This window comes from Grus americana, chromosome 1, assembly GCF_028858705.1.
Source record: "Grus americana isolate bGruAme1 chromosome 1, bGruAme1.mat, whole genome shotgun sequence".
Classification (NCBI taxonomy): Eukaryota; Metazoa; Chordata; class Aves; order Gruiformes; family Gruidae; genus Grus; species Grus americana.
The window spans coordinates 73,710,712-73,738,287 of NC_072852.1; the positions used below are offsets into that span (position 1 = coordinate 73,710,712).

The 27,576-nt window shown below is 39.4% G+C and overlaps 2 protein-coding genes across 11 annotated transcripts in view; one reads left to right on the forward strand and one right to left on the reverse strand.

Moving 5' to 3' along the window:
• The window catches only part of LOC129199708 (solute carrier organic anion transporter family member 1A2-like), a 26,323-nt gene extending 14,153 nt beyond the window's left edge, over positions 1-12,170 (reverse strand). For 4 of the 10 annotated variants that reach the window (XM_054810596.1, XM_054810640.1, XM_054810606.1 and 1 more), the window contains exons 1-3: positions 3,417-3,533; positions 2,479-2,590; positions 1,158-1,299 (exon numbers count right to left, since the gene is read on the reverse strand). In XM_054810596.1, the coding sequence (XP_054666571.1) occupies positions 1,158-1,299; positions 2,479-2,590; positions 3,417-3,436 (274 nt within the window). In that variant the 5' untranslated portion in view covers positions 3,437-3,533. Of the gene's footprint in view, positions 1-1,157; positions 1,300-2,478; positions 2,591-3,416; positions 3,534-6,279; positions 6,305-6,883; positions 6,953-12,106 lie in introns of those variants that run through there. The other 6 variants (XM_054810631.1, XM_054810613.1, XM_054810622.1 and 3 more) reach the window with 6 other exon arrangements.
• Positions 7,733-27,576, forward strand: IAPP (islet amyloid polypeptide). Its single transcript, XM_054810699.1, has 7 exons — positions 7,733-7,761; positions 10,031-10,151; positions 15,268-15,399; positions 17,086-17,194; positions 24,350-24,446; positions 24,593-24,727; positions 27,267-27,576. The coding sequence occupies exons 5-7, from the start codon at positions 24,367-24,369 to the stop codon at positions 27,457-27,459; spliced, it is 408 nt and encodes a 135-aa protein (XP_054666674.1). The 5' UTR covers positions 7,733-7,761; positions 10,031-10,151; positions 15,268-15,399; positions 17,086-17,194; positions 24,350-24,366; the 3' UTR covers positions 27,460-27,576.

A 27,576-nucleotide genomic window follows, 5' to 3' on the forward strand; every position in this document is an offset into this window, starting at 1 on the left:
GATAACATCTTTTTTTTATGTATTGCTAGACAGACTGTATTGAACCAGTGGCTTGAATGACACTTAAAGATGAACACTTACATGGTCCTAATAAGTTAGTTATGTCTGCCACATACACTGACTCTTAATCATTTCAAATATTAATATGATTATTCACAGTTATTTTACATCCTTGGAGTTAAGAATGCCACAACTTGTTATAGAAGAGTAAATAAGAGAAGATAATTTATTTAAAATAATAAGTCTTTTACGTACCACTTTATTAATCTTGGCCATTCCATATTTCGTAAAGTCCCCTCCTTCTTGAAAGCAAGAATAAATTCTGGATATTCCTCCTCTGTCATAACTTTGAGCTGCCCCATCAGACTGCTTTGCAGGCAGCAGCACAGTGTTGCCAACAGTTTCTTCTTGCACATGCATATACAGGAGACCAGGAAAAGATGGAGAAGGAGCCTTGCCTCCCCTCCCCATCGGGGTATATGAGCCTGTGCAGACCATTTCCTCAGCTGAGCCAGGGATAATAAAGATCCACATCATGACTTTAAGGGTATAAAACACACCCTCTGAGGATCTCTATCTAGATGGGTTTCAAGCTATCAAGCCTTTCTTCTTTTTTTTTTTTTTGGCAATAACAAGATGTAAGCTTGTCACTGGGCAATAAAACTGATAGGCAAGGTAAGGGTTGCTAAAAGTAGAACTGGAAACTTTTTTTACAGTTGTACAGGTACAAAATCTTGAAATACTTTTGAGTTTGAGTACAGAGACAATCCACACCAACCAACTTTGAGGTCACTGATTAAAAAACTGTAAAATGCTAAATATGACCTTAAATTCAAACAAGATTTATAAAATCTTTCTGTTCAGAAAGATTCAATACAAAGCTCATAAACTAGTGCTATTTTGTTAGTTGTTCTGTCATATCTTATCATAGTGCAGAAATTAGCTGAACCAGCTTTTAATCCTAAACTTCCTCATTTAAGTTGTCCTTTTATCTTCCAAGACACTAAATATGTAAGTACCAGCTGAAATAGTAGGATAGAATTGGTCACCATTGTCAGATACAGTAATTGACAGATTGCTATGGACGAGTCACTAATACATGCTCAGTCAACATATCATATCTTCAAATAATAACAAATATCAAAATGAGTGATTACCAATTTCAAAGCTTCCATTAATGATCCCCACTAAAGAAGCCGGAATATTAAATTGTTTCTCTATCTGTGTGTACATGCTGTTCATGTAAGCACCAGACATCGTTTTACCAACAAATGCAAGTGACAGTGCCAGCAGAAATACCTAGGGAGGAAAGAGGAGGGTGCATAAAGAATTCAAAATTATATATTTAGGAATATTCCACAGTTATTTTCCCCACCAAAGATGTGCTTCCAGGTAAAACAAGTGAACAGTTCTGTTTGTGTGTAAATCCAAGCTCAAATCCCATCATCTATCCTTGTCCACAGAGTTACAGCTTCACTAAACAAAAAAAAAAAAAACAACACCAAAAAAACCCCAAAAAAAACCCACCAAAAAAAAAAAAGAAGAAAGATTTTGTTCTTCACCTGATCCCATTGATCAAGACTGCCTTCAGAAACCTCAGGCCCCATTTCCCCAGCCAAGACAGGTGCAGCACAGCCTCTCCCACCGTGTGTCTGCTGCAAGGTTGCCATCTGCAGGACTGCATAACGCCTGCAGCCAGACCAGGGTGTAAAGACCTTCGCACCCTTTGCTCTTCTCAATGACAAATTACTTGCAGAACTAAGATCGTTTCCTTTGATCGAATTACTTGAACGAGTATCTGCTCTCCCATCTCAGTAGAAGGCATGAGCACAGAACAAATAATTTCAAACAGAAGGAGTAAATAGTGTGTCCTTTTTACAATAATCTAGTAGCAATTGACCGTAAAAAAATAAATATGAATATATGCAGTAGTATTCAAATCCTTTTAACTTAAGGGTTCTCAATAAACAGTATTTATTAAATAAAATCAATAGGTTTTTTTAAATACATCTGCTGCAAATGCTATAAAAAGCATAAGTAATCTATTTGGGCTTTGAATTACTATTAAAACCAAGCTATTTTAGAACCTTTTATAGAGCTTCTTGACAACTTGAATAGTCTAGGGTACATCAAAAGCCAAATTTTACTGCCATGTCACAATTGATAAGGCTTGTTTCACAGGTTTAAGAAGGAATGGTAAACATGTCAGACTAGGGGGATTACACAAATTCAGAGGTGGAGCTTCAAAGGAACAATCAACCATACCTCCAACACATCACAGAGTGTAAAGTTCAGGGACATAAAAAGCAACACATGATTGATTACAAACTTGCTTGACCTCAGTTAAAGCATTAAGGATAAGGAAAGAAACAGAGCTTATTCATTCATTTAGTCTAGACTGTAACTTCTACCAAACCATTATAAGTGCAAGCAATTACAGTTGTGTGTTCATACAAAATTGCGAAAATATTTCTGTACCTTCAGTTTGGAAACACAGCAGAATTTGTCCGCTGCATGTGGCTTCTCAGCTTCTTTCATGTTGCCTTTTTTAATTGATCCCGATATCTGTTTATGAGTCTGTCCAATGATCCTATTACAGTGTTGAAAAAGACAAGAGAAAAAAAAGAAACATTTTTGTCCCATATTTGCAAAAAATCAGATTCCTTCTAAGATAGTTGATATTTGAGCGCCTTCCTTAAATAAATGCAAACTGGATTCTAACAAAAGCTGCAAGCCTATAAACTTATTCTAATCAAGAAAATTTGACATGTGAATGTCAACAATGTAACAGCTAGCTCTTTCTCATCAAATACTAAATGCTGTCAGCAGCATACAACCAATAAGCAAATAATAGAGAAAAGAAACACTCTGAGGGCAAGCTAGTTTGTCTGTAATACAGCTTTTCAGTCTTCTTCACGAGCATTTGGTACTGACCACTGTGGGAGATAGAACTATGAAGACCTATACATTTGATTTACGTATACCTAGTCTCTGTGGTCTTTATTTACTATGCCTGTCCTTCCTAGCCATAAAAAGGACATTTAGTTCTGCTCTGTATGTTCTATTGAGCCCTCCCCTCTTCCACTGTCATCAATGTAAATTTGTTTATTTTAATAGAAATTGTATTGGAGACTAATCTTGGCATTAAAGTAGAAGGAGAAGAAATAAACCCAAAACCACCAGATCTACTTAAGTTCTAAATGGAAACAAACTAGACTTTCTTCTGCTTCCCCTCCCAAGATTTGTAAAAACATCTCTCTCTGTTTCTCTGCCTACTTTTAGTCCTCTCCATCTCGACTTGATGCTTAGAGCTTCTGGTAGCACTAAGCCACCTGCTTTCTTACACATTTTACATATTTACCAAAAAAATGTTCAAAGAAGGAGCAATATATTCCAAGGACTTGGAATATACTTACCTGTAAAAGCCCCTACACATCTGAGGGTTAGCACGATGAGTTAAACAGGTAGAACACCAGTTTAAGGAAGATTTCTCTCTAAGGACTGCCACAAAGGCTTCATTAAATCAAGTTATTCAATACAGTTCCCTCTGCCCGATGGAGTAATCTGAAGAAAACCAGGGCAAGTCAGAGCCCTACCTTACCACCAGGATGGATATAGGTTAATTTCCTCTTTTTCGTCTCGCATACACTTTCCAAGTGTGATCTTGTGCCACCCGATCTTCTCTATGTTTTCCACTTATGAAGCCACAGCTGGGAAGCAAGTTGTCCTTGACAAGCCCACTAATAAGACTGAATTGCCTTTCACATTCTTCAACCCAACACCCCCCCAGTCAAACTCTTCAAATACTAATTTCTACAACAATGTTAATCCTCTCAAATGTGTTTCTCAACTAACTCGATTCCTAGCAAATTCATGGGCATTAACTCCTTCTACAGCTACCTCCTCATTTTCAGTCTCTAAGTGTTTAATGCATTATTATAACATTCCTGGAAATACTTCCTTTAAAATTAAGTGTAGGTGGTCAGCAACTCAGACAAGTAACTCTGATATATAAATAGTTTGCATTTTTGCTTTGCTTAAAGATGCTTATACAAACTGTGTTCAATCAGCAGTACTAAATTGTGTTTATACAGCTTTGCACTGTCTTTGCAATTTGGCAAAAAAGTTTATATCCCAGGGAATAGTTTATGCCTTATCTTAATACAGCTTTATTCAGACTGTAACCCACCTGCAGTGCCAAAAGGTGAGCAACAGATAAAAGATTGCTCCGCTCCTCTTCTGCTCCTAGGAGTTGGCAATGGGATTCTGTTTCTTACTATACTGGTCCCAGCATTTCACTAACATACACAGGGAACATCATCTGGCTAATTACAGGTTTTCTTTTCTGGTGTTAAAAGAAACCAGGCAGCAACCTCTGCCTGAGTTTCTGTTGGGGTATCAGAAACATCACACTGCCCCTCATACAATTACAGATGACAAAATGGCAATGTTTGCCTTTACTTATTATTACCTTCCCTCAAAGCATAAATTATGGTAGAAAAAAATGCATTTCAGTCAGTTTTTTACTGGGAAGATTATTAAGATTATTAATTGAATAACAAAATAAAACTATTATTTTCAGCTGTATTCCTGAGATTGCTTTCCCCAGCTTTAAAATATTTTTGTCATCATACTTGGTCAAATGGAACTGAAGCCACCACAGACTAACAGCCTAGATTATCAGAGAGATGTCGGTCTGTAACGCATTCAGCTCAGGTGCATTTACACCACACTTTAAATCCAGGTTAGAACTCAGCCTACCATTTCTGTGCCTAAAGATGAACCAATAGTGTTCCCACTCCCTTCTCCCACCTCCCTGCTCTCCGTTGTGCGTTCCTGTTGCTTGACCTTTCTTCCACTCTTGGGCTCTCCAGGCTCTTCTGCAAACCTTTTTAACTCATTAAACAGGCAGAAAGTTAATGCAGCAAAAAGACTGCTTTCCAGTGAACTGATTTGGCCCACAGAATGGTTCAATAAGTGTCAGACCCACATAAGCAGAAGAGCAGGAAAGTAGAGCCAAGACCATGAGAAGAGAGAAGAAAGTGGGGTTGAAAGCAGAGTAGAAAAGGATGGAGAGTTAAACCCGCCCATCTGAGTGCCAGTGATGTGTTATGTCACCTCAAATATTTGTGGAACTATGGTCTCAAGCCCTAACCTGAGCTGCCCAGGCCAGCCCTGAACACAGCAGGACTCCTAGGATCAGCACAGCTCTAAGGAAATTGTCTCCTTCAGTGAAGATCAATCAGGATCTCTTTAAGCAAGAGGCAGCTTATGCTACCAGGATATTCACATTGCGACTCAGTTTTGTAACAAACCACTTGAGGAATTTGCACAGGCCAGGTGAGACGATATATTTATGCAAAAGTTTGCCCTCAGGTTCTGACTGACCTACCAGCTATCATGTAAACACGTACACTTGAATCCTACTCATAAGCCTCCAGTGTCCACTGAAATTTCAGGGAAGAAGTCAATAAAATCCCTCCTTACATGATCTTACAACTGCCTCTTCCAGCCATCTCCACTACTGAACTAAATTTCCACAGGCAACCAGAAAGACAGACAGAAGACTTGTAATTACTTCTGTAATCAGAAGACTTGTTCCTAGAAGAGAACTGCTTTACATAGTGCACAAAGAACTAAAGTGCACAGTGTGGACAGTCAATACAGGCTACAGCTACAAAGCAGATACATGAAGTAGAGCTGATATAACTTGGGCTGAACGAGGTTGGCTTAAAAACAAAGTAGGTACATCCAGTGTGGCTCAAAGCAGGCATACTCAGCGTGGCTAACAACAGCAGGCAGGCTAGCATTGGGAGACATGAGTTTGGACCCATTTTTCCTACACAAACCCATAAATACATTTTATAGTTTTAAACCACAATTCACCTTTGCTAACCAATAAAAAAAGAGAACAAAAGTGCATGAATAGCTGGATTTAAATGTATAGGAAGCAATATTCTGCAAGTTGTCTTGCCTGAGTGCCAAGGGGACATCCTATTTTCCATGTAAAATGCATCTTCCATTTGGCTCAGCTTAGTCATATGGATAAACTGTTAAGTCCTTGTTTTGTTTACAAACAGGATTAAAAATCACAAGGTAACCAAGCAGAGGGCAATTATAGTGTCAGAATTTTTAACTAATTTATTTTTTCATTTGCAAAAAGCATTTTGAAATCTTGTTTTACTAGGCACAGTTCAAACTGTTACTCAAATGCAATTACACTAATGTTAGACTGAGACAAAGAAAAATATTCTCATGGCAAAACAATTTGGTACTTACCGTTTTGAAAAGGTTTTCAGAAGAAATGACTGATATTGTATGCTTAAACTTTGACCTTTATTCTAAATTGTTGAAAATTAACCCAAGTATCCTTACTGCAGAATTTGTGTTTTTGCCAAATGGTTTCAGCTGTGCATTTTAGAATACTCACTCAGATGTGAAAGATATGGGTTGAGTTCTTTGCTAGAAAAAAATTAAGCCCATCTCTTCCCCCCCAAAAAAGGTCAAGAGCTACAGCAGCGCTGGATCCCTGACTAAGTGCTTGACACCCCTGCCCCTTGAAGATGTCTGGAGAATGCTCACAAGCAAGAAAGGAACTTCGAGAGTGTACATAACTCTGCAGATTTACAGGTTAGGCAGCGTCCTAGCAAAGGGTGACACAAGGTCATACTGGAAATGGGGAATGAATTTGTTTCTCATGTCTTGAGCGGGTGTTTAAGCTTTGAGTTAATGAATGGCAAGCAGCACAGGCATAATGATTGGCCTCTTCTTGCTGTCTTGGAATGATCTGAAAGAAAGTGTAGCCCTTCCCAGTTGGTATAAACCACTAACAGGCTCAACTGTAGGGCAGAACTGGGTCTGAACCAAAAGTGGACAAAATTACCTCAGCCCCTGAAGCACAGAGGCATAGTATCACTCTCCTCAGCATCCCCAGCTGCTGGTCTTCAGTGTTTCTTCTCAGCGTAACAGCCTTTCTGGATCTATTTTCGAAGTATTCAAGTTTAACTACCTACTACATAACTGGGGTGCTGTTAATTCTAGGAGGGGATAAAGATCCTGATAATTAGGCACTGCAACATTCACTAGGAGCACCCTTCCCTTTGGGACTTCTGTTGAATGATGATGGTTCACTATGCAAAAGTGAAAAATAAAAAAGCTGCCTATAGTCACATAGCCGCCGTGGTTGTCCTGCAGGCTGGGGTGCTGCTAGTTACTGATTACTGATGTTACAAAATCATAGTAGTTTGACCAAGTGTAAATAGTTCTAGCTAATGTGACAAAAAGAGATTATGTGATTTCGGTCAAATCAGGGAGACATCAGATCTAAGAATCAGTAGCTACACCCTCAAGTACTGGTGCTGACGCAGGTTTCATCTGTGACCCTAAGTCTCTTCATGACACTTGTGTTTGTCTCCCTCAGAGAAATAACTACTAATGCACGTGAAGAGCCTTAATGCAAGGTCTAGAAAGTGTGAGGGATTAATGAAAGCCTGGCTTTGAGTACAGCCTCCAGGACAGTGTTTTTCAGCTTTCCCAGGAGGTACCCGGTCTTCCTGAAAAATCTCCCTGGACTATCACATACCCCATGTGGTTAGGCTGCTGGGAGTGGGAAATAACAGACTGGCGAGGTACTGGGCATTTTTGTTACACAGTATGTTTGTGTCTCACAAACTTACAACTCTGCTGCTGTAATGAAAAATGCCTTACAGACCACTGGTGGCTGAGGATCCTGGCCTGCTCAATGCTGCACCAGAGCATGAGGTAAGGCATTTTTCCCTGTTATGTCTTATCATAAAAGTTCACAACTGTAAATTTCTGAGAGCATATCTTCTCAGTTCTCACACACTAGAAAATTTCTCAAGTAAAAATCTATTAACACACTTCCAATATGTGAAAAGCTTCATTCTCCCTCAGAAAATATACTTTTCGTAAGAGCTATAGCGCTGCTTTCTGTTCACGCTTCATGATGGTCTCCAAATCACACCTGATGGCTGTCCGTACTGCGATTTTGCTTATACAGTTTAAGTAGAAATATAAATGCTGTTTCCACTTTTGATTTCCTTTAACTAAAATCTGAGGTAAAGTCTTACTCCCACTAAGATATTTCAAGAGTTTTCTTGCATTTTATATTTTCTCCACTTATCCATTGCCACTTCTGGAAAATTAAAAAATCCTCTGACAAAATAAGAAGAAAATATAAAGACAGTGGTCTGAGTTCTGCCACATACTGCTTTGTGTTCACAGAAGACAGTACAATGAAAAGCAATAAGGAACAGAGGTAGAAAATGGCTGAGAATAAAGCCGTCTTAACTCCATGTGGCCCTCCTTGCTCCCCTTAACAAAACAGCTAAAGGTGATGAGGGAAGAGGATGCTACCTACCAAAATGGCAGTTGCTCAACAGCATATGTCAACAGCATATGTCATATGTATTTTATATTTTAATCCATGTGTATTTGGGGGCAGGAAACACCATGAGTTTGACTACAGGGATCCCTATTTTCAAATCTCCTTATCCATCATAATTATTTAAAAGTGACCTTCTGAGATGAATGCAAGCATTTTCAGTGTCCACAGGAAATAAGGAAACCAGTGAAATAAAAGCAATTGTCTGGCATTTTAATTAACTATTAAATAAATAACCATTAAATAAACTTTGATGAGATAGACAATAATAGGCAAATCACATACAGGGCTGTAATTCTACAATCTCAGTAGGATTATTTTGTTCAGTAATAATTTCTGCTCAGGGTGAGTACGGTTGAAGATTCAGACCCAGCAAAGGAATTACAAAAAATGGAAAGCAAAAATTCCAGTCAAATGGATACCTCCTTATAGCAGGCACTTAACAATTTGCTTTAAATACTTGTCTCTGTATCAGAGAAAAATAACCCTGGTGGCAGTTTAAATGATTCATAGTTTGTTCCTACTATCATATGATTTTCTAGCTCCACTTTAGAGAACTTTGCTTTTAAAATTTCCCCTAGAATTCATCATCAATAATGTGCATTTTAGAAACTGAAGACAAATAAGTGCCCTCTTTCCTCTTAAAAAGAGGAAATAATAAAGGGGAAGATGAAGAAGAAAACCAACATATTATCTTTTTAAAAGTTGAAGTGCCTCTTCAGGATGATGGCTTTAATTACTGCATGCATCGGCTTATCTCATCTGACTTTTGAGGTTTAAACTCCTGTTTACAAAGATTCACATTGCCCATTATAAAAGATTTGTATCTGCCACCCAATTTTGGTCAATTCATATTAGAATATTTGCAGAGTGCCTTAAAGTGGGAACCTATATGCTGAACATTCACAGAAGTCAAAAGAATTTCACTTAGTGATGTGCTTAAGTATGAACTAAGTTTATCTTTAAAAGCAAAATGAAGAAATAGATGTTTCAAGGGCATATTCCTTCAGGCACATACATGCACACACAGACACACGTACACAAACGAGTTTCCCAAGGATTGTCTGCATTCAGACTTCTCTGGGTTTCTGTTTTTCTGTACCATGATGAGAAAGGAAGTACTATTGAAATTATACCAATCTTTGCTTCATGGAGAAAGGGTCTTAGAAATTTCTGCTTACAAATGAACAAAGGCTAGTATCCATACATTTGGCTCCACAGTCTTGGAGGAAGTAAAAGTGCCTTTTACAGGGATAACAAAAGAAATCTTTTTGATGAAAATAGTGTTTTCCCAGGAAAAAAAAAATTAGACTGAAAATATATTTATTTTAATTTTTAGCTGCCTAAGAATGCTGGAAAGCGTTCATATTTTTTCAGGCTTTTTGGGAGCTGTAGGATGTTTGGGGAACAATTTTAGGGTAAATGTGTGTTCTCAATCTTAAAGTAGGTAATTATAGCCTATTTGCATGGACTGTCTGCATAAAAACATGCCTGAATGAATACATAAGGCCCATATCTAGGCACTTAACTGATTTCTGTGAATTTTCAGTGTTTGGATGCACTTAGGTACCACTGGGAAGCACTTACTATGCAGATCTTGACCTTTATAACCTGCTTTTGTTTCAGCACACAGCCTTCAGCAGCAGCACTGGGGTACTGAATGGAGGGTAAGGGGTCACTCCCAGCCATTTGCGGTGATCAGGAACATGTACAAATTGAATACATCTCAAAAAAAATAGGAGTAGAGGTATGAAATTAATATATGTTCACAAATGCATAGTTTAATATTCACTAAATTTATGTAAAATTCAGTGCATATGGAATTCAGTATTTTTCTCTATTGTGATTAATTCACAGATAATACAGCATTATAGAGAGCCTATGATGTCTTAGCATATTGAATTCCCATCTTCTTCATGATATTTCTCCTAAAGGTCATATTTGCACCAAGTTCACTGCTTCCTGTATTATCAGCCCACCACTTGAGAAACTGAGACTACAAGTATTTTTTTCTGGCTGGATAGATTTTGTTTGAGGGGCACTCTAATCATTCTAATACTTCAACATAAGGAAAATACCTTGAGAGAGTCAAGTATTTGTATAGAATGAGATATACCTTATTCTTAGCAAGTAGATTTCTTTAAGATCCTCATCTGGAATCTCACAATAGGTATTAGAGAGAGTCAGATATTTCCAGAGAGTAATTTATGCCATCGTAAGACAGCTGTCTAAAATAAGTGGGAGGAAACGGTCTCTGGAGGTGCTTCTTTCTTCCCTTTCATTTGAAAGTCTGGAGAGCTAGCTTAGTCTAGATAACTAACTTTTAGACAGATAAAAATCAGGTCAGATGACACCTGTCCTAGGTATCTCTCCTTATGTCATTCTAGATCTACTCATCTTGGCCAAGGAACAAAAAAAGCCTGTCATCCGGCAGCTCCCGGCCTAAGGTCAGCAGCCCCTTACAATTGCTTATGCAAGCTGACAGGAAATTCAAATGGATAAATGGTGTTCTTAGGAAAATCAGTATAAGTTCTCAGTAAAAAATGCAGAGTTGATGTACAATTGTTGGTCCTAGTCTAAATGTTATATGATGAGTTACCTACTAAAAATACAGAAGTCACTTCTGGCCTCACTCTAAATACAATACATGACTTTGGAAACTCTGAGGACTGAATAGCTCTTCCCCAGCACTGCAGTTGTAAACAACCACAAATGTAACTAATCCAGGAAAAGCTGGAGATACGAGCTATGTCTCCACTGAAGTGAGCACTACAGCAATCATGGGTTGCACATCCCATGGGACATAGTATGGCAACCCAGACCACAATCCAATGTTTAAATCCTTTTTTTTTTTCTCAGTTGTATCTCCTGAGATCTGCTTCTGTACTGCAGAAGACACAAGGAGACACATGAGAGAGGAGTTTTGCATGTTAAATTAAGTACCTCTCAAAAAAAATAGAAAAACATTAAATCATTAAAATCATTAAAAAACATATTGCAAAAAACATGCATCAGGAGACACAAGGGAGCTTAAAATTTTACCCCTCACTAGTACTGATTGGGACAGTGGCCATGCAGAGGTGTGATAATTGAATAGCCTTGCAGCTCCTTGTCAAATAGAGGCTAACGGAGAGAATTTCTAACAAGGACAACACAGGACTTTCTTCTCAGTGTTGTGCCCTGGTCTGGGTACATGCTCCAAAAACTCCACTGCAAAGTTAAACCTTTTAACAGACCAGCAAAACTGGGTCTGGAAACCTCCTAAGGCAAGGTCTTTCACAACATTTTCTCTCCTTTCAGCTGCTCATAGAGGTCACAACATCTGCGCAAAGTAAAAAACCCTTCTCAAGGTATTTTTGGCAACCTACTCTCTCCAAAGACAGAGAGGAAGGAAAATAAAGAAAGATGTAATAATTTAACTCATCCTCTTTTAATCAAAGATGTATTTATTCTGGCAGCGGTTATACTAGGCTGAGGTAAATCATGGGGAGTCACAAGGTCTCGTGCTGGCCAGTGAACACACTAATAGATAAGAACTTGATCTACGTAAGCCAGATAGGGAAGCACCCATCTGCATTTAACAAAGTGGGACAGTATATATCCCGGTATATGCAGAAACGCAGAAGCACAAGACCTTCTGCCCATTTTGAGCCTGAATTCAGATTTAGTTTGACTATCCAGTAACATTTCCTTTCCTCTCACCTCAACAGCGTATGTCAGCTACAGACTAGAGGAAGATTCAGATCTGTCTTCCGTCCTCAACTCAATCATCGACTTTGTGCATCGCCCTTAACTCATCATCATCTCAATTTTTTCCCCTGTAACACAAGAAAAATAAATAGTGATTTATAGTGAGCATTCAGATCCATACATTGGAGATAGTATTGTCTATGTGCAAAACATTAATTGCTGTCTGTTTTCATAACTATTTATTTATTTAAACTAGTGAGATTGTAATAAGAGTTTCTTTCTTAAGAAAGCAATTTAGCACATTGATTTCCACTTGTATGGATTTGGGGGTTTTGCTTTTGTTTTAGCAAAACAGGTTCATGTCTTCCAGCCTTGTGGCAAACTTTATGAAGACATAAAATTCCTTATTCTTTGTAAAATTTGCCACAAGGCAGGAAGACATTCTGTTACACAAACTTCTATTTTTAAATGTTAGAAAACATACATGTTCCAATTGTCAAAACAGCTTCTCAGAATAAATTACCTATGTAAAAAAAAAAAAAAATTTGAAAACCTAATAATATACTTTTGGGCAGTACCTCCTTTTTAAAGTACAAAGGGATTTGTTGTGTGCTCAGGTCGTCAGCTTTCCACTAACGAGGCATACTGTTTCATGAACATACTTTAAGAAAAGTTAAAGGAACAAATGTACTGTAGGTTGACTGGCAGTTCAAAGACTTCAAAGTCTCTCTGGAGTCTTTTCCTCTAAAAAAAATGGCATTAACTGTGATTCATCAATCAGTGGTTTATGTAACCTGATAGCATTTCACTTTTGCTATCCATCAAGTCCCAAAGATTTTTGGTGTGTGATAATACGCTTTGTGTGCAGAGATATCATCAGGCTAGATACTGGTTACTAGAAAATGCTTGAAGGTGATACTCCTGGGCTTTCTAGGTACACTTTACATAGGGATATCTCCTAAGATAGCTCAGTCCTAAAAGGTGTGAAACATCCAAGTGGAAGCTCCAGGAACATGGGCAAAATTTTGGGAATCAGGCACACAGATATGCATCTACCTGTGAGCATGGCTTTCTAACTACAAACACCTCATGTTTAAAACATGGGAAACTTTCATAAGATCTCCCAGAACAGGTATTCTTGCTCAGAAAGATTTAAATTGCATGAAATATACATCCCCTTTTGGCAACAGAAATTAAAGAACTGACTTCAAATAACAGTGTACATTCAAGAATTTCTAATAATAAATACCTTACCTCTATTGTGACAATTTTTATGGTTCTTTTAACAGTTGTTTATTCAACTGCTACAGACTATTATGAGTATTTTAAAAGGCAACAGGATGATATATGACCTAGAGCAGTGGGCTGTAATGATCCATAACATCATGGAGAAGATTATGACTGTTTATGACAGCTACTTATAAAATAATTTAAGAATTACTTAACTCTTCATTGACATGAAATTATATGAAATGTTATGTTGATGTGAAATTATATATGACATTGCCAACATTCTTCATCTTTTAACACAAAACCAGCAAGTATGAACAGTGTGGCAATGTGATAGTTCTCTAAAATGAAACTAGCCATTTACAACCCATGGGAATGCATCAGGAAGGGTACAGGCCCTCTGTGAAGAGTAACAAAATCAAGTCTACAGTCACTAGAATCATAGTCATTAGCCAGAGGTCTGCTTCTCCATCTGGAAATATGTAGGAATCCTGTAAATCAAGAATTAAAAAAAAAAAAAGACCACCAACCTAGATAACAGTTTATGCAACAGGAAAAAGACTCTGAACCCAAAAGCAGAGCTTGAAATACCCATTCTAAATAAACACTTAGTACATACTCAACACCCATAGATTTTTGAAGACACTTGTCCTGAAGTATGTGTTTCTCTGCTGCTCTGCACAAGGTTCTTTTCTGAATCAAACACTGTGATAAGATGACTTTTCAGCTTTGTCCCATTGAAACTATAGCATTCATTGGCAAAATATTTGTTAATATGAAATTATTTTGATATGTTAATGACTGAAAGTTTCTAGAACCTCAGGGGTTTTTTGTCATGGAATAATACAACGCCTTCAATTTTCCGCTGGCTATTAGTTCAATAACACTTTATTGCAAAAAAAATCACTTTTTGAATCAGCCTAAAGTATTTGTGAGAGCTCACATTTAAATCCTGACTCTTCCATACCAGTCATGTTTTCTGTTATCAAGGACAATCTCAGCCAAAAGTGTAGTGGTTGCTAAACAGATGGAAACAGCAATATTTGGTGTAAAAGACACTACCATAACAGAGCAAAAATCCACTAAATGTTTCCAGATATATATGCTGAAGTCCTAATGAATTTTTAATGACTTCTTCCAGTAGAAAGACAATTTCATGTACTGATTCACATTCCCTATGCTTCTCAAAATCTTTTCTCATCTCCAAGTAGAATGAAAAGGTCAGGTCTTGTACTCACACATACAATAATCCAAGCATACAGTAAATGCAGCCCTACTGCACTTCTCTCTGAAGAAAGTCTATCTTATTTTGCAGCCACATGTGCTGACATACCATAAATAAGTTAATTTATGTTTCATGGTATTGTCAACGTAAATCCTCCTACGTAAGCTAGTACACTGCATTTTCCCTTAGTGAAAAATTATTACTAACATGACTGATTCTCAGTTCAGCACAACTCTCCTTTTTAAACAGCAGAGAAAATGCCACTATTAATAGCAGAGCTGTCAAGACAGCATCATCTAAAAGGCTCAGAGTGTTTCAAGACAAAGCCAGATTGTCATTCTCTTGCTGCAGTTTGCAGGGGGAGGGGGGAAGTCTGATTATTGAAAGTGAGATAGTTTAAAAGAAAACTTAGTTAAAACTTGTGCACTGGATCAGGTAGGAAGGGCTGACATGATTCTGTGTAGATTTATTTAGAAAACCAGCAGTATCTCTTACTGGTGAATGGTTCCATTTGCTTTGTACTTACCAGCAATTCACCTTCACTGAAATAAGTCTGGGGAACATGGAGGGTGGTTCCTGGTCTCACTGTACGTCTGTGCTCTTTATAAGACGTTGGGGTGGGGAAGAGGGGGTGGAGAGTTCTCACAGTTACACTTAGTAAATCATAAACAGCACTTCTACACAGACCTAATGCTTTAATCTCTTTTTTCCCTTACAGGAGCATTCAGGGAGACCTAATTCTGCACATTCAGTAGCAATATAGTCACTCTGGACTCCTCTGTGAGGAGACCTATGCAGCGAGCCAGGATGCAAATTTACAAAACACTGACTCTGTAATGAGATACTTAAAGTAAGCGCCATAGCCTTCTTCTAAGCAAATTTGTTCTGCTTTGAAATACACAGATGAATCCACATATTATAGGACTCCATATACTATAGTCGTAGTGGTATGTATACATTAGAGCAATATATCTGAAAATTGGATACCTTTTTATAGATTAATTCTTATAGACAGTGACTTTAGAGAATGATCATAGCAGGAAGCAATGGATGGCTTAGATTACCAGAAAGGAAGAATAGTAGTACTATTTCGTGTTACTTATTTACCATTAGCACTGTCTGGAGCTCTTGTAAGTGACACTGACAACCAAGGGAGAGTTCTGCTTTTGCTTATACTTCTGGAAGCAGGTTGCAGAAGAGACAGGGAAAAAGAAAATCAAGAATTTAAACATTCTGGTGAATTGTTGGATGCAAGCCAGTAGAAGTCATTCAGTTAAGACTCTATAAACCCTAAGTAGGAATGGCATTAGGAACTACAACTCATCAATCACTATGCTGTCAATTCCGACTTTTCTGATCTAAACATGGGGTTTATTCCTCTTGCTTAGGAGATTCCCAGCTATAGGAACTGATTCAGCACAAACTGTACTGGGCTCATTCTCAGAGCAATCATTAGCAATAGCTCTTTGAGGCTACATCATTGTTCTGTCAATGATGAGCTGAGTAGCATAATGCATCATAAAAGCCAGACTGAAGAAATTGTTAACTATCCAAATGACTTTTTTCCATTTGCTAGTCAAGTCCATGAATGGCCACCCTTTATTTCTGAATCACCTGGTTTTTCCACTGGGGGAGAAATTATTTACTTTGCTCCTATTACCTCTTCTGCTTCTTCTTCCACATTTCTTCCACAGGCTTAATATCAGTTTTGGGATCAACAAGAAGAGCTCTTTCAGTTTTTATGCGTGCTGAAATGGCCCGCATCAAATAGGAATGGCAAAGAAAGTTGTGCTAGCAAAACCATGTTTTATAAAACAATATTTGAACAAAACAGATACATATAGCTTAAGTGCTAACAGTAGCAAATTACAACTCCACACACCAGAAAATACAAACATTGTAGTATTCATCAACATAGTACCAAGCAAGAAATACTGGGAAGAGAGTATTATAGCCAAAATTTTCAGACTTTGGCATGCAAATGTAAAAATTTAGGGAACAATCCAGGTTCCCTATCATAGGTGTCTAGTGTAATTTTAGACTCCCTCTGATGTTCCACCTAGTCTGCAGTTGCTACGACAGTGGCAACTAGCCAGGTTCAGGCGTGTCAGTCCTGGATATCCTAGGACATCTAAAATGACAGCAGAAAATTACACCTGCTTTAATCCTCTAATTTCATATTTGACCATTTGAACACAAGGCACTTAGACTTTTTCAGAGGTGCTGACACTATCAACGAAACCTTTCTTTTATCCTTTACTGTTGCTTCAAAGCTTGATTCAGACTTTTTTAAAAGGAATCAGAGGCTAATAAAATGGTTATAAAAATGAAACAATTTTGTCAGATCACATGAAACATTCTGCTCAGCTCATAACAGCTACACGTAGTGACACATGCACCATTCTGTTTCATTACTGATAATACTTACACTGATGCATATTAATGCTGCTATGATTTCTGGTTTATTCAAAAAATTGAAATAAGCTCACTTCAGGTTAATGCCTAAAGCTTTTCCTTTTCTGTTTTGATACAACAGGCAAACTAAACTGTAAGCTTCTAGTTCCTGTTAACTGAACAACAATGTAATTTATCGGAGACATCTACCTCACACAGCAGAACAGGATCTGGTAAAGTGCATGCAACAGGTAATATGGCTTTTTGTCACTCTCACAAATGAGAAAGAAACAGCCATTACCAAAAGTTTTAATGTGTGTTATTAATGTTATTAAGCAAATGTGAAACTCAGAAATTGAAAAGGAGCCATTAAAAGTGGGAAACAGCTGTCCAGCCGGTGCTAAGAATAGCATAAGAAAAAGCCAAATATGAGAAAGAGAGGGAGGCAACCTTAAATGTTAGGAACTGAGCACGAGAGAGTTAAAACACTTCTGCTGGAATTAGTCACATACATTTAGACACCTGCAGTGTAAACATCTATATCTGAGCAAGTCACCCAAGGTTGTTTCTATTGTCAAAAGGAGAAACAGGCACAAATCATCTGAGCTATTTTAGACTTCTACATTAGAAACAGGCACTAGAATGCTCTCTCTATTCATCTCACATTTAGTCAGATAAATCCAACTCCCCAGTACATAAGAGCAGCAGACACTTGAGACAAGACTGGTTCCCTGTTCCTCTGCTGCCAGTACATTACAGTGCAAAGCATGTTCATCATCTTGCAAGTCAAGACATTTATGTAGGTAGCTTCCAGAAGGAACCAGGGCATTGGCATACCATATCTTCTGGATTCTTTGTAAACCTCATCTCTGGTGTCCCCTAACCCTCATATAGGCACAATATGTTAGACAAATCTTTTCATATGGACTTAAACATCAGTATAAACATGTAAAATTAATATGTAACTACGCAGGATTGAACTGGTCGTGGGTTTCTTTACTGAGAATACCTGATTTCTTCCTTAGGCTGATAACATTTTTTTATGCACAATAATTAAGGGTTTTTAATAAGATCAAGGTTAAGGAACTTTGTCAGTGATAAAAATAGTTTTCTAACTAACTGCTTCATTGAATGGTACTAACTGCACAGTACTTAGTGCCATGTTCTTGAAATTTGAGTTATGAATAGTTCTGCTGTCAGAGAGATTCCATGATTTCATGATTCCACTCTTGTTTGTGTGGGGAAAAAACTATTTCTGCTTAAGAGAATTTGTAACAGAAGCCACAATACCTTAATTCTGTTAACATTACATCTGAATAATAGCTGGATAGACTTCTTGCTGACTCTGCCAAAATGCTATGTGGCTTAGGAGGCAGACAATGGTCCTGGGACATCATGAGCCCAGATTCATTTCTACAATGCACTCAAGAATCAGTCTTTCTCTTTTTCCCTCCCCAAGGCCATTTGCAGGACAGCTGGAATTAGGATTTCACACCAATTTTTCTCTGAAAAGCCCATTTCAGTTTTCTTTTGTCAACCTATAGCTAGATTCAAGCTTGACAAAACAACCACTCACTTAGATGCCCTAAAATGTAACTGATTCAGAATATCCAGTCCAATCTTCTAACATCTCAGATGCAAACTGTATCATCTGACCTATCCACTGCTTTTCAGGGGTTGAAACAACATGAGCTTGCCTTTTCACAAGAGCTGAGCACACACACCACTACTGAGGGTCAGCGTGACCTGGATCTCTCCCCACCCGGGAAGAAGTGCACCAAGGCATTCAAGTTCAATAGTCAAGCTATGAATATTGGCTGGTGTCAATCACCAGCCAGAGTATTTGCATAATTGGTTTTTTAGCACAATTCTAATGGATCTAATCATGCCTCCATTTCAGGGGAATGAAATTGTTATAGTGAAAATAATACCAGAATGTTAATTCATTGTAGGCAAATGCTACAGTGAAAATAACACCAGAAGACTCTTTGGAGAGATAAACTTCTTTCAGGTCATAGAATCACAGAATCATAGAATGGTTTGGGTTGGAAGGGACCTCAAAGATCATCTAGTTCCAACACCCCTGCTGCAGGCAGGGACACCCTCCACTAGACCACGTTGCCCAAAGCCTCATCCTAGCTGGTCTTAAACACTACCAGGGATGGGGCATCCACAACCTCTCTGGGCAACCTGTTCCAGGGCCTCACCACCCTCACAGTCAAGAATTTCTTTCTAACATCTAATCTAAATCGACCCTCCTTCAGCTTAAACCCATTACCCCTTGTCCTGTCACTACACTCCCTGATAAACAGTCCCTCACCATCTTTCCTGTAGGCCCCTTCAGGTACTGGTAAGCCACAATTAGATCTCCCCAGAGCCGCCTTTTCTCCAGGCTGAACAACCCCAACTCTCCCAGCCTGTCCTAATAGGAGAGGTGCTCCAGCCCTCTGATCAGCTTTGTGGCCCTCCTCTGGACTCTCTCCAACAGCTCCATGTCTCTCCTGTACTGGGGCCCCCAGAGCTGGACGCAGTACTCCAGGTGGGGTCTCACCAGAGCGGAGTAGAGGGGCAGGATCCCCTCCCTCGACCTGCTGGTCACGCTTCTTTTGATGCAGCCCAGGACACAGTTGGCTTTCTGGACTGCAAGCGTACACTGCCTGCTCATGTTGAGCTTCTCATCAATCAATACCCCCAAGTCCTTCTCCTCAGGGCTGCTTTCAATCCATTCCTCCCCCAGCCTATAGTCGTGCTTGGGACTGCGCCGACCCATGTGCAGGACCTTGCACTTGGCCTTTTTGAACTTCATGCAGTTCGCACGGGCCCACCTCGCCAGCCTGTCAAGGTCCCTCTGGATGGCATCCCTTCCCTCCAGCGTGTCGACCCCACCACACAGCTTGGTGTCGTCAGCAAACTTGCTGAGGGTGCACTCGATCCCACTGTCCACGTCACTGACAAAGATGTTGAACAGTGCCGGTCCCAGTACCGATCCCTGAGGAACACCACTCGTCACCGTTCTCCACTTGGACATTGAGCCATTGACCACAACTCTTTGAGTGCGACCATCCAGCCAGTTCCTTATCCACCGAGTGGTCCATCCATCGAACCCATGTCTCTCCAATTTAGAGACAAGGATGTCATGCGGGACAGTGTCAAATGCCTTGCACGATTCCAGGTAGATGACGTCAGTTGCCCTTCCCTTATTCACCGATGCTGTAACCCCATCACAGAAGGCCACCAAGTTTGTCAGGCACGATTTGCTCCTAGTGAAGCTGTGTTGGCTGTCACCAGTCACCTCCTTATTTTCCATGTGCCTGAGCATAGTCTCCAGGAGGGTCTGCTCCATAATCTTGCCAGGCACGGAGGTGAGACTGACCGGCCTGTAGTTCCCTGGGTCTTCCTTTTTACCCTTCTTAAAAATGGGGGTTATGTTCCCCTTCTTACAGTCAGCAGGAACTTCGCCAGACTGCCAGCACTTCTCAAATATGATGGAGAGTGGCCTGGCCACTTCATCCACTAGTTCCCTGAAGACCCTCGGATGCATCTCATCAGGTCCCATGGACTTGTGCACCTTCAGGTTTCTTAGATATTCTCGAACCTGATCTTCTCCTACAGTGGGCGGTTCTGCATTCTCCCAGTCCCTGCCTTCTGTGACCTGGGCAGTGTGGCTTAAGGATTTGTCAGTGAAGACTGAGGCAAAGAAGTCGTTGAGTACCTCAGCCTTCTCCATATCCTGGGTAACCAGGTCACCCATTTCATTCCGGAGGGGACCCACATTTTCCCTCGTCCTCCTTTTATCACTAACATACCTATAGAAGCTTTTCTTGTTGTCCTTGACATCCCTGTCCAGACTAATTTCTATCAGGGCTTTGGCTTTCCTAACCTGATCCCTGGCTGCTTGGACAGTTTCTCTGTATTCCTCCCAGGCTACCTGCCCTTGCTTCCACCCTCTGGAGGCGTCCTTTTTTTGTTTGACTTTGCCCAGGAGCTCTTTGTTCATCCATGGGGGCCTCTTGGTGTTTTTGCTTGACTTCCTCTTTGTTGGGATGCATCGCTCCTGAGCTTGGAGGAGGTGACCCTTGAATATTAGCCAGCTGTCTTGGGCCCCTCTTCCTTCCAGGGCTTTGTCCCATGGTATTCTACCAAGCAGATCTCTGAAGACTCCAAAGTCTGCTCTCCTGAAGTCCAGGGTAGTGAGCTTGCTGAGTGCTCTCCTCGCTGCCCTGAGGATCCTGAATTCTACCATTTCGTGGTCACTGCAGCCAAGGCTGCCCTTGAGCTTCATGTCCCCTACCAGGCCCTCCTTACTGGTGAGAATAAGGTCCAGCATGGCACCTCTCCTCTTGGGCTCCTCTATCACTTGGAAGAGAAAGTTGTCATCGACACATTCCAGGAACTTCCTGGATTGCTTGTGCTCTGCTGTGTTATCCCTCCAGCAGATGTCAGGGTGGTTGAAGTGCCCCATAAGGACCAGGGCTTGTGAGCACAAGGCTGCTCCTATCTGCCTATAGAGGGCTTCATCTGCTCGGTCCCCCTGGTCAGGTGGCCTGTAGCAGACCCCCACTATGATGTCCCCTGCCCCAGCCCTCCCTTTAATCCTGACCCATAGGCTCTCAGTGGGCTCCTCATCCATCCCCAGGTGGAGCTCCATGTACTCCAGCTGGTCGTTGACATAGAGGGCAACACCCCCTCCTCGCCTGCCCTGCCTGTCCTTCCTAAAGAGCCTGTACCCTTCCATCCCAGCACTCCAGTCATAGGAGCTATCCCACCATGTCTCTGTAATGCCAATAAGGTCATAGCCTTGCAGGCGCACACACGTCTCCAGCTCCTCTTGTTTGTTCCCCATGCTCTGTGCGTTCGCGTAAAGGCATTTCAGTTGTGCCCCCAGTGAGGCTGACTTATTGGCTGGGGTGGCTGGGATTCTTTTGATGTATCTTCCCAGTGTTACCCTGTTGGTTCCTGTTGCATCCGGAGCCCCTGGCTCGTCTCCTCTAGGCTTCGAGTGTGCTGTAGTGCATCCAGCACATCTCTGAGCAGTAGGCCGAGGGCCCTCGCCAGCGCCCCGTCCCTCCAACCTGGGCACATCGTCCCACAACGTGTTGTTGGCAAGCCTAATGTTATCCCCCTCCCCCTTCGAGCCTAGTTTAAAGCTCTATCGATGAGCCCCGCTAGTTCCTGGGCAAAGATCCTCTTTCCCCTTTGAGAGAGATGAATCCCATCAGGGTTCATCAGGCCTGGTGCCGTGTAGGCCGCTCCATTTTCAAAGAACCCAAAGTTGTGGCGTTGACACCAGCCACGGAGCCATGCATTTATGGACTGCGTCCGCCTGTTCCACCCATCATTGCTGCCCTCAGCTGGAAGGAGGGAGGAGAATATTACCTGCGCTCCCAGTGTTGCACAGAACATATTGTCATGGTGAAGATAAACCGGCACTATACTTACTTCTCTCACACTGGCTCTGTCCATTCAGAAGAGGATGACAGGGACCTGGGAAAAATAAGTATATGATTGTATCATTAAAAACAGAGAGAAAAATATTCAGAAGCAGCATCCCATTAAAGAAAAAAACAAAACCAACAACATTATGTCACTTGCTAGAATCCTACTGGCAGACTAGCTGTTGTATCAGGTTAAGAGACTACTGTCATGGCTAAATATTCCTACTGTATTCAGCTCAAGCAGCACAGATGCATGAAGGGAGCCACCACTGGAACTTTAGCCATTTCAATGAAAATCTGGTGTCGCAGACTAAACCAGCAAAGGAGGCTTCCAGTTATGGCAATGTACTTGGCATTGAAGCAGTCATGAATTAATTCATCTTCTGTGGGGATATGGAAGATACATACGATAACTTCTTATCACAGAAAACTTTGCCTGAGCTTGTGTGTCAGCATCTTAACCTCCATAATTAATTGAAAGACCTGTTTTCCAAAGGCATTTAGGCACCTAAAGACAGCTAATGAGACAGGAAAAAAAAAGAAACTTTTTCTTTCTTTTTCTTTTTTTTTTATTTGCCTAATTCCCACTCAGGAATCAGGAAATCAGGCAAATTTGTTCTGTGTCCTTGGAAATCTGCAATCAGGTAATCTATTAACATTGGATTTAGTCTATTAAAACCTGTATATCTTTCCCACAACTCTGTGCACACCAGAGAAATAAATTTGCACAGGCAGCCTTCATTCTGGCATTTCCTAGCTTTCAAATCCTAGTCTTTGTCTTCTTGAGAAATTGACACAATTTTCATGCATGACATAAAGAACCTACCAGTGTTAGTAAAACATAAGATTTTACATTAATAATGACAGAATTTTCATTCATAGTTATGCTTTACTGAAAAATGTATGTGATTTCTACCTTGTTACCCTGGTCACCCTATCTGACAATTTAAGTATTTTTCACTCTTTTCTCGTTCCTCATACAGCTTTTATCTCTTCAAAGATTTTTTCTGTTTTGATCATTACAGACTTCTACAACAAATCCCCACAACTTTAACTATTCTATCTTTTCTAAGATATCTGTTTCCTTATATTTCAATTACTGGTGATCTGGTGTTTCATTTACTCTGGCTTTCTTTATAACTTTTGTTACCTTATTTAGCCCTTGAAAACACCCACAGGGAATATTACCTCAGCATCTTATCAGAACTGTAAGACTGAGGCTACAGTTTGTATGTGCAATATGCTATTACAGTATCTTCATGAGGGCTTCCTGCATATACCAGGTTAATATTTACTGATGTGCTAATGTAACAATGACCTATCTGCCTCTGCTCCTCTCCGGGGTACTTTCTATCTATAGGGACGGGAATTAATGACAGTCTCTCTGTGCTGCCTGATGTCAGAGCTGAGAAAGGTGTGAAGGGTATATAAGAGCCGTATTACTTGTCAGCAAGGAAGGGGGAAAAGGGATACTCCAGAGCTAGATGCAAGCGTGGAACTGTTGCGTGCACCCTTCTTGCTAACACAGGCGTGCTTCTTCAGTTAGCTCTCTGACCGCTAAAAGGTAAACAATTTCCCTTTTTTTCTTACTTAAGATGCAGTGCAACAGATGTGCTTTCAGGAAAGCACACTGTTTCTCGATATTAATCAACAGCATTTTTCAGGAAAAGGCTAAGATAACTTCAAGGTAAATGGCACCTGGGACCAGTATTTGAGACTGGGACGTGTCGGGAAATGCAAACCAGAGATAAGGGAAAGGATTGAAACTACTAGGTGGAAAATGAACATTTACTGTTGAGAGCTATCTGTCTGAAACTGCATTGTGTCACTAAACTTAAGGGGATCATTCTTTTACTCTAGCCTGTGAAAACGACTAGCTGCTGTTGATTTAGGACAGAATGAGCATCTGTAATAGTATGTGCTGAAGAGTATTTGGGTTTGCTTTCAGTTTTGAATCATTATTCTTTTCAGAAAGTTTGGAAGCAGAGATGTACAACCTAAAGCTGTCAGCTTTCTTCATTGCACTTTCTGTCACTCTGAGCTGTTTGGAAGCTACACCTATTGAGAAGTGAGTAATAAATAACCATATTGATTTCTTTTTAGGGGAAAACATGTTCAGATTATTGCATGAATTGCTTTTGCTTTCATGTGTCAAATTATATGAGCAAAAATAGAGTTATTCAATTTCACAGGGTATTTTATTCTTGTTTAAAGATTACTATCTGTGGCTGATGATCTCTCTGATGGTACTTCCAAGAGACAAGGATGGATATTGCCAGTAATATCACAGAATACACTCTCAGGACTTAGTGAGGAAATGCCAGAACAACCAGCAGCAAAGACAAAAAGGTATTGATTTTCTTTGTTTCTTCTAGTCATATCAGTTAGGATTAAATTATGAAGTAAACTTCATGCCAGTGATATTCTGTTACTTGAGACTCTTTGTGTCTGTTTTTATTCTCAAGAAGAGCTTAAAATACCCTTCTTGTTGTAAATAGAGCCATTCTGTAAGTATAAAGATCAAAGCATTCAGGGTAGAAAGTGAAATCCAGAGACAAAAATTGCAGATCATTTAACCACTTTACAATTATAATGCTTTCATAAATGAAAAAGGCTACAAATACTACATTACCTCAAGGAGAAAGGTGTATTTTGAAAGGGCTTTCTTATTTAAATTTGTCACATTTCCAAGCCTGAAGGGAAAAAAAAAGAAATTATACCCTTCTTAATAACACTAATGCTCTGCTAGAATGGAATTATTTTATAACATAAGTACTTCCTATAAGTAAGTAATTTTTCATTTCAGAGTTAAATATCAATTTAATTATGGGAAGAAGGAAAAGAAGCAATTGGCTCTGACAGAATTTAACTAATCTGAAAAACATTCATGTTTCTAAGTCCATAAATCCAATTTCAGGTAAATTTTAATTAATAGTATTTCAAAAAGTATTTATAATTTATACTAACAAATAAAAAGCACTGAACTATTCCAACCATTATCAGGCTTCTGAGTGAATTTCTTTCAATGACAATTCTGTTAGGGATAGATTCAGTAAATACACAAGTTCTGTATAGTTGCCTGATCCTTTCTCTCCAAATTTATATTAAAAAAAGATCATTATTATATGACAATTTGGTTATCTTCCAAAATATTTTTATAATGGAGACTAAGTTCCCACATTTTTACAGCTATTACTTTAAAAAAAAAAAAAAATTATTGTAATATTCAAACACAAGGCAACACATTTATGAGTATGGTATGCCTTATCTGCTTTTCTGTAAACCTTTTCTGGTTTACAATCTCTTACTGGGTGAACTGTGTCATTGATGCACATATTCAATTAAAGGCTACAGATCAGAGAGCTAACAGGTATAATGGGTTCGGTCAGGCTAGACATCAGCTAGAAATCTAGGAGCTTCCTGTAAGGACTGGAGTTTTAAACTTGGAGTGTCAGGGCTTGATTTTGTACTTCTAACGAAAAAAGAGAACTCTGCCTCCACGAAAAAATCAGGATTTCCATGAGAACCAGTTGCTATTTGAACCTCATATGTTAAGGGCTTGATTAAACTCTTTTTAAATCAATAGAAATACCCATGGAAACCTAAGAGAAGCTATATCAAGACCCATCCAACCATTTCCTTTAAATACAATTACATATTTAAAATATTAATTGCTCAGAAATTGCTGCCTATTTGCCGATGAAGAACCAGTATAATACAGACATTTCTCTCACAATTGCTATTCCATTTGGATTCTTAGGTTAATACAAATAACTCTGAAAGAATAGATGACATTTTAGGTAGTAGATTTAGTCAATCAATAGGAAAATGTTCATATTGCTCAGAGTTTGAAGCTGGAAAATCGTCACTCTTCATAGTAAATTTTTGCTGCACACTGTTGTCTACCTCATGCCACATCAACATGAAGAAGCTCAAGAAAATTAACGATAACTCAATAAGCAATCTCAGCAAGCAAGTATTTCTGTCTGAAGGAACATAGTGGTCTAAAAAACAAGTCTGAAAACTCAAGCTCTCTCAAACTAACCATTCTATTGTGATTAAAAAAATAAATAAATCTCATGCTACATAAGTTCTACATGGAGTTCTGTAAATAGTCTGTTGGTTCCGACCATAAAATGTTCTTTTTAGATGTGGTTTCTTCCATGGACACTCTTTAAAGTCTCGTCCAGCAAATTATCATCTACCACAATAGCACTTTCAAGTTGCTGGTGTTTCAACAAAGATGTGGCAGCTTTTCAGTAGTGAAGAGATCTCTGTTTAGACAGAGGTAAATCTTAGGTGGTACTGAAGTCAGCAGAAGTTGGAAACACCTGCCACCTCTCATGATACGTGGTGCAGTTGGGAGAAAGAGTTTTTGGGCACCATCCACTTGATGTGGACTGGAAGATTACTGTTCACTTCAGTGAGAGCGGGATATGGTTCTGTGGGAACAAGAGACCTAAATAAATGTTAGCGATTGTCATTATGTTAGTAATTCTCATGATATCAGCAAGAGCTCTAAATAGATTTAGAACTTCAGCTTCAAGCTAAACATTTAGTCATTGTTTTCACTTACTGTCTTAACTATGCTATCATTACAGGTTTTCTAGATGTCATAAACTGCTATGTAGAATATCAATAAAAAATGACATATGACTGTTAAGGTCTTTGCATTTAAATAACCCTCATCATTAAAACTGATAATAGCATATAGCACAAGATTTTTTTTCAGGCACAAAGTAGGTGGTAGGAAGATTGTAATGTTCCTGTATTTGTGCACATATTAAAAGAACTCCCACATTAGCACAGCTCAAATGACTATTAGAAGTGGCACAGTTGATTGCTCATCATTTGACTTTTAATCTTGGCTCTTTTTGTTTTACCTTAGTAGTCACCACCTAGAGAAACGGAAATGCAACACCGCTACATGTGTGACACAACGCTTGGCTGACTTTTTAGTTCGTTCCAGCAACAGCATCGGAGCAATTTATTCACCTACAAATGTGGGGTCCAATACATATGGAAAGAGGGACACAGTTGGGCTTTTAAGCAGAGAACCCCAAGACAATGCACAGCTTTAGGGTGTTAAAATGACTACTGATACAGTTTTCATTAGGAGCTCAGTTTTTAATGTATCAATAACCTTTTAGTCATTTATTACTTGTACAGTCTTAACAGTGCCTTGTTTTCTGTGTGTG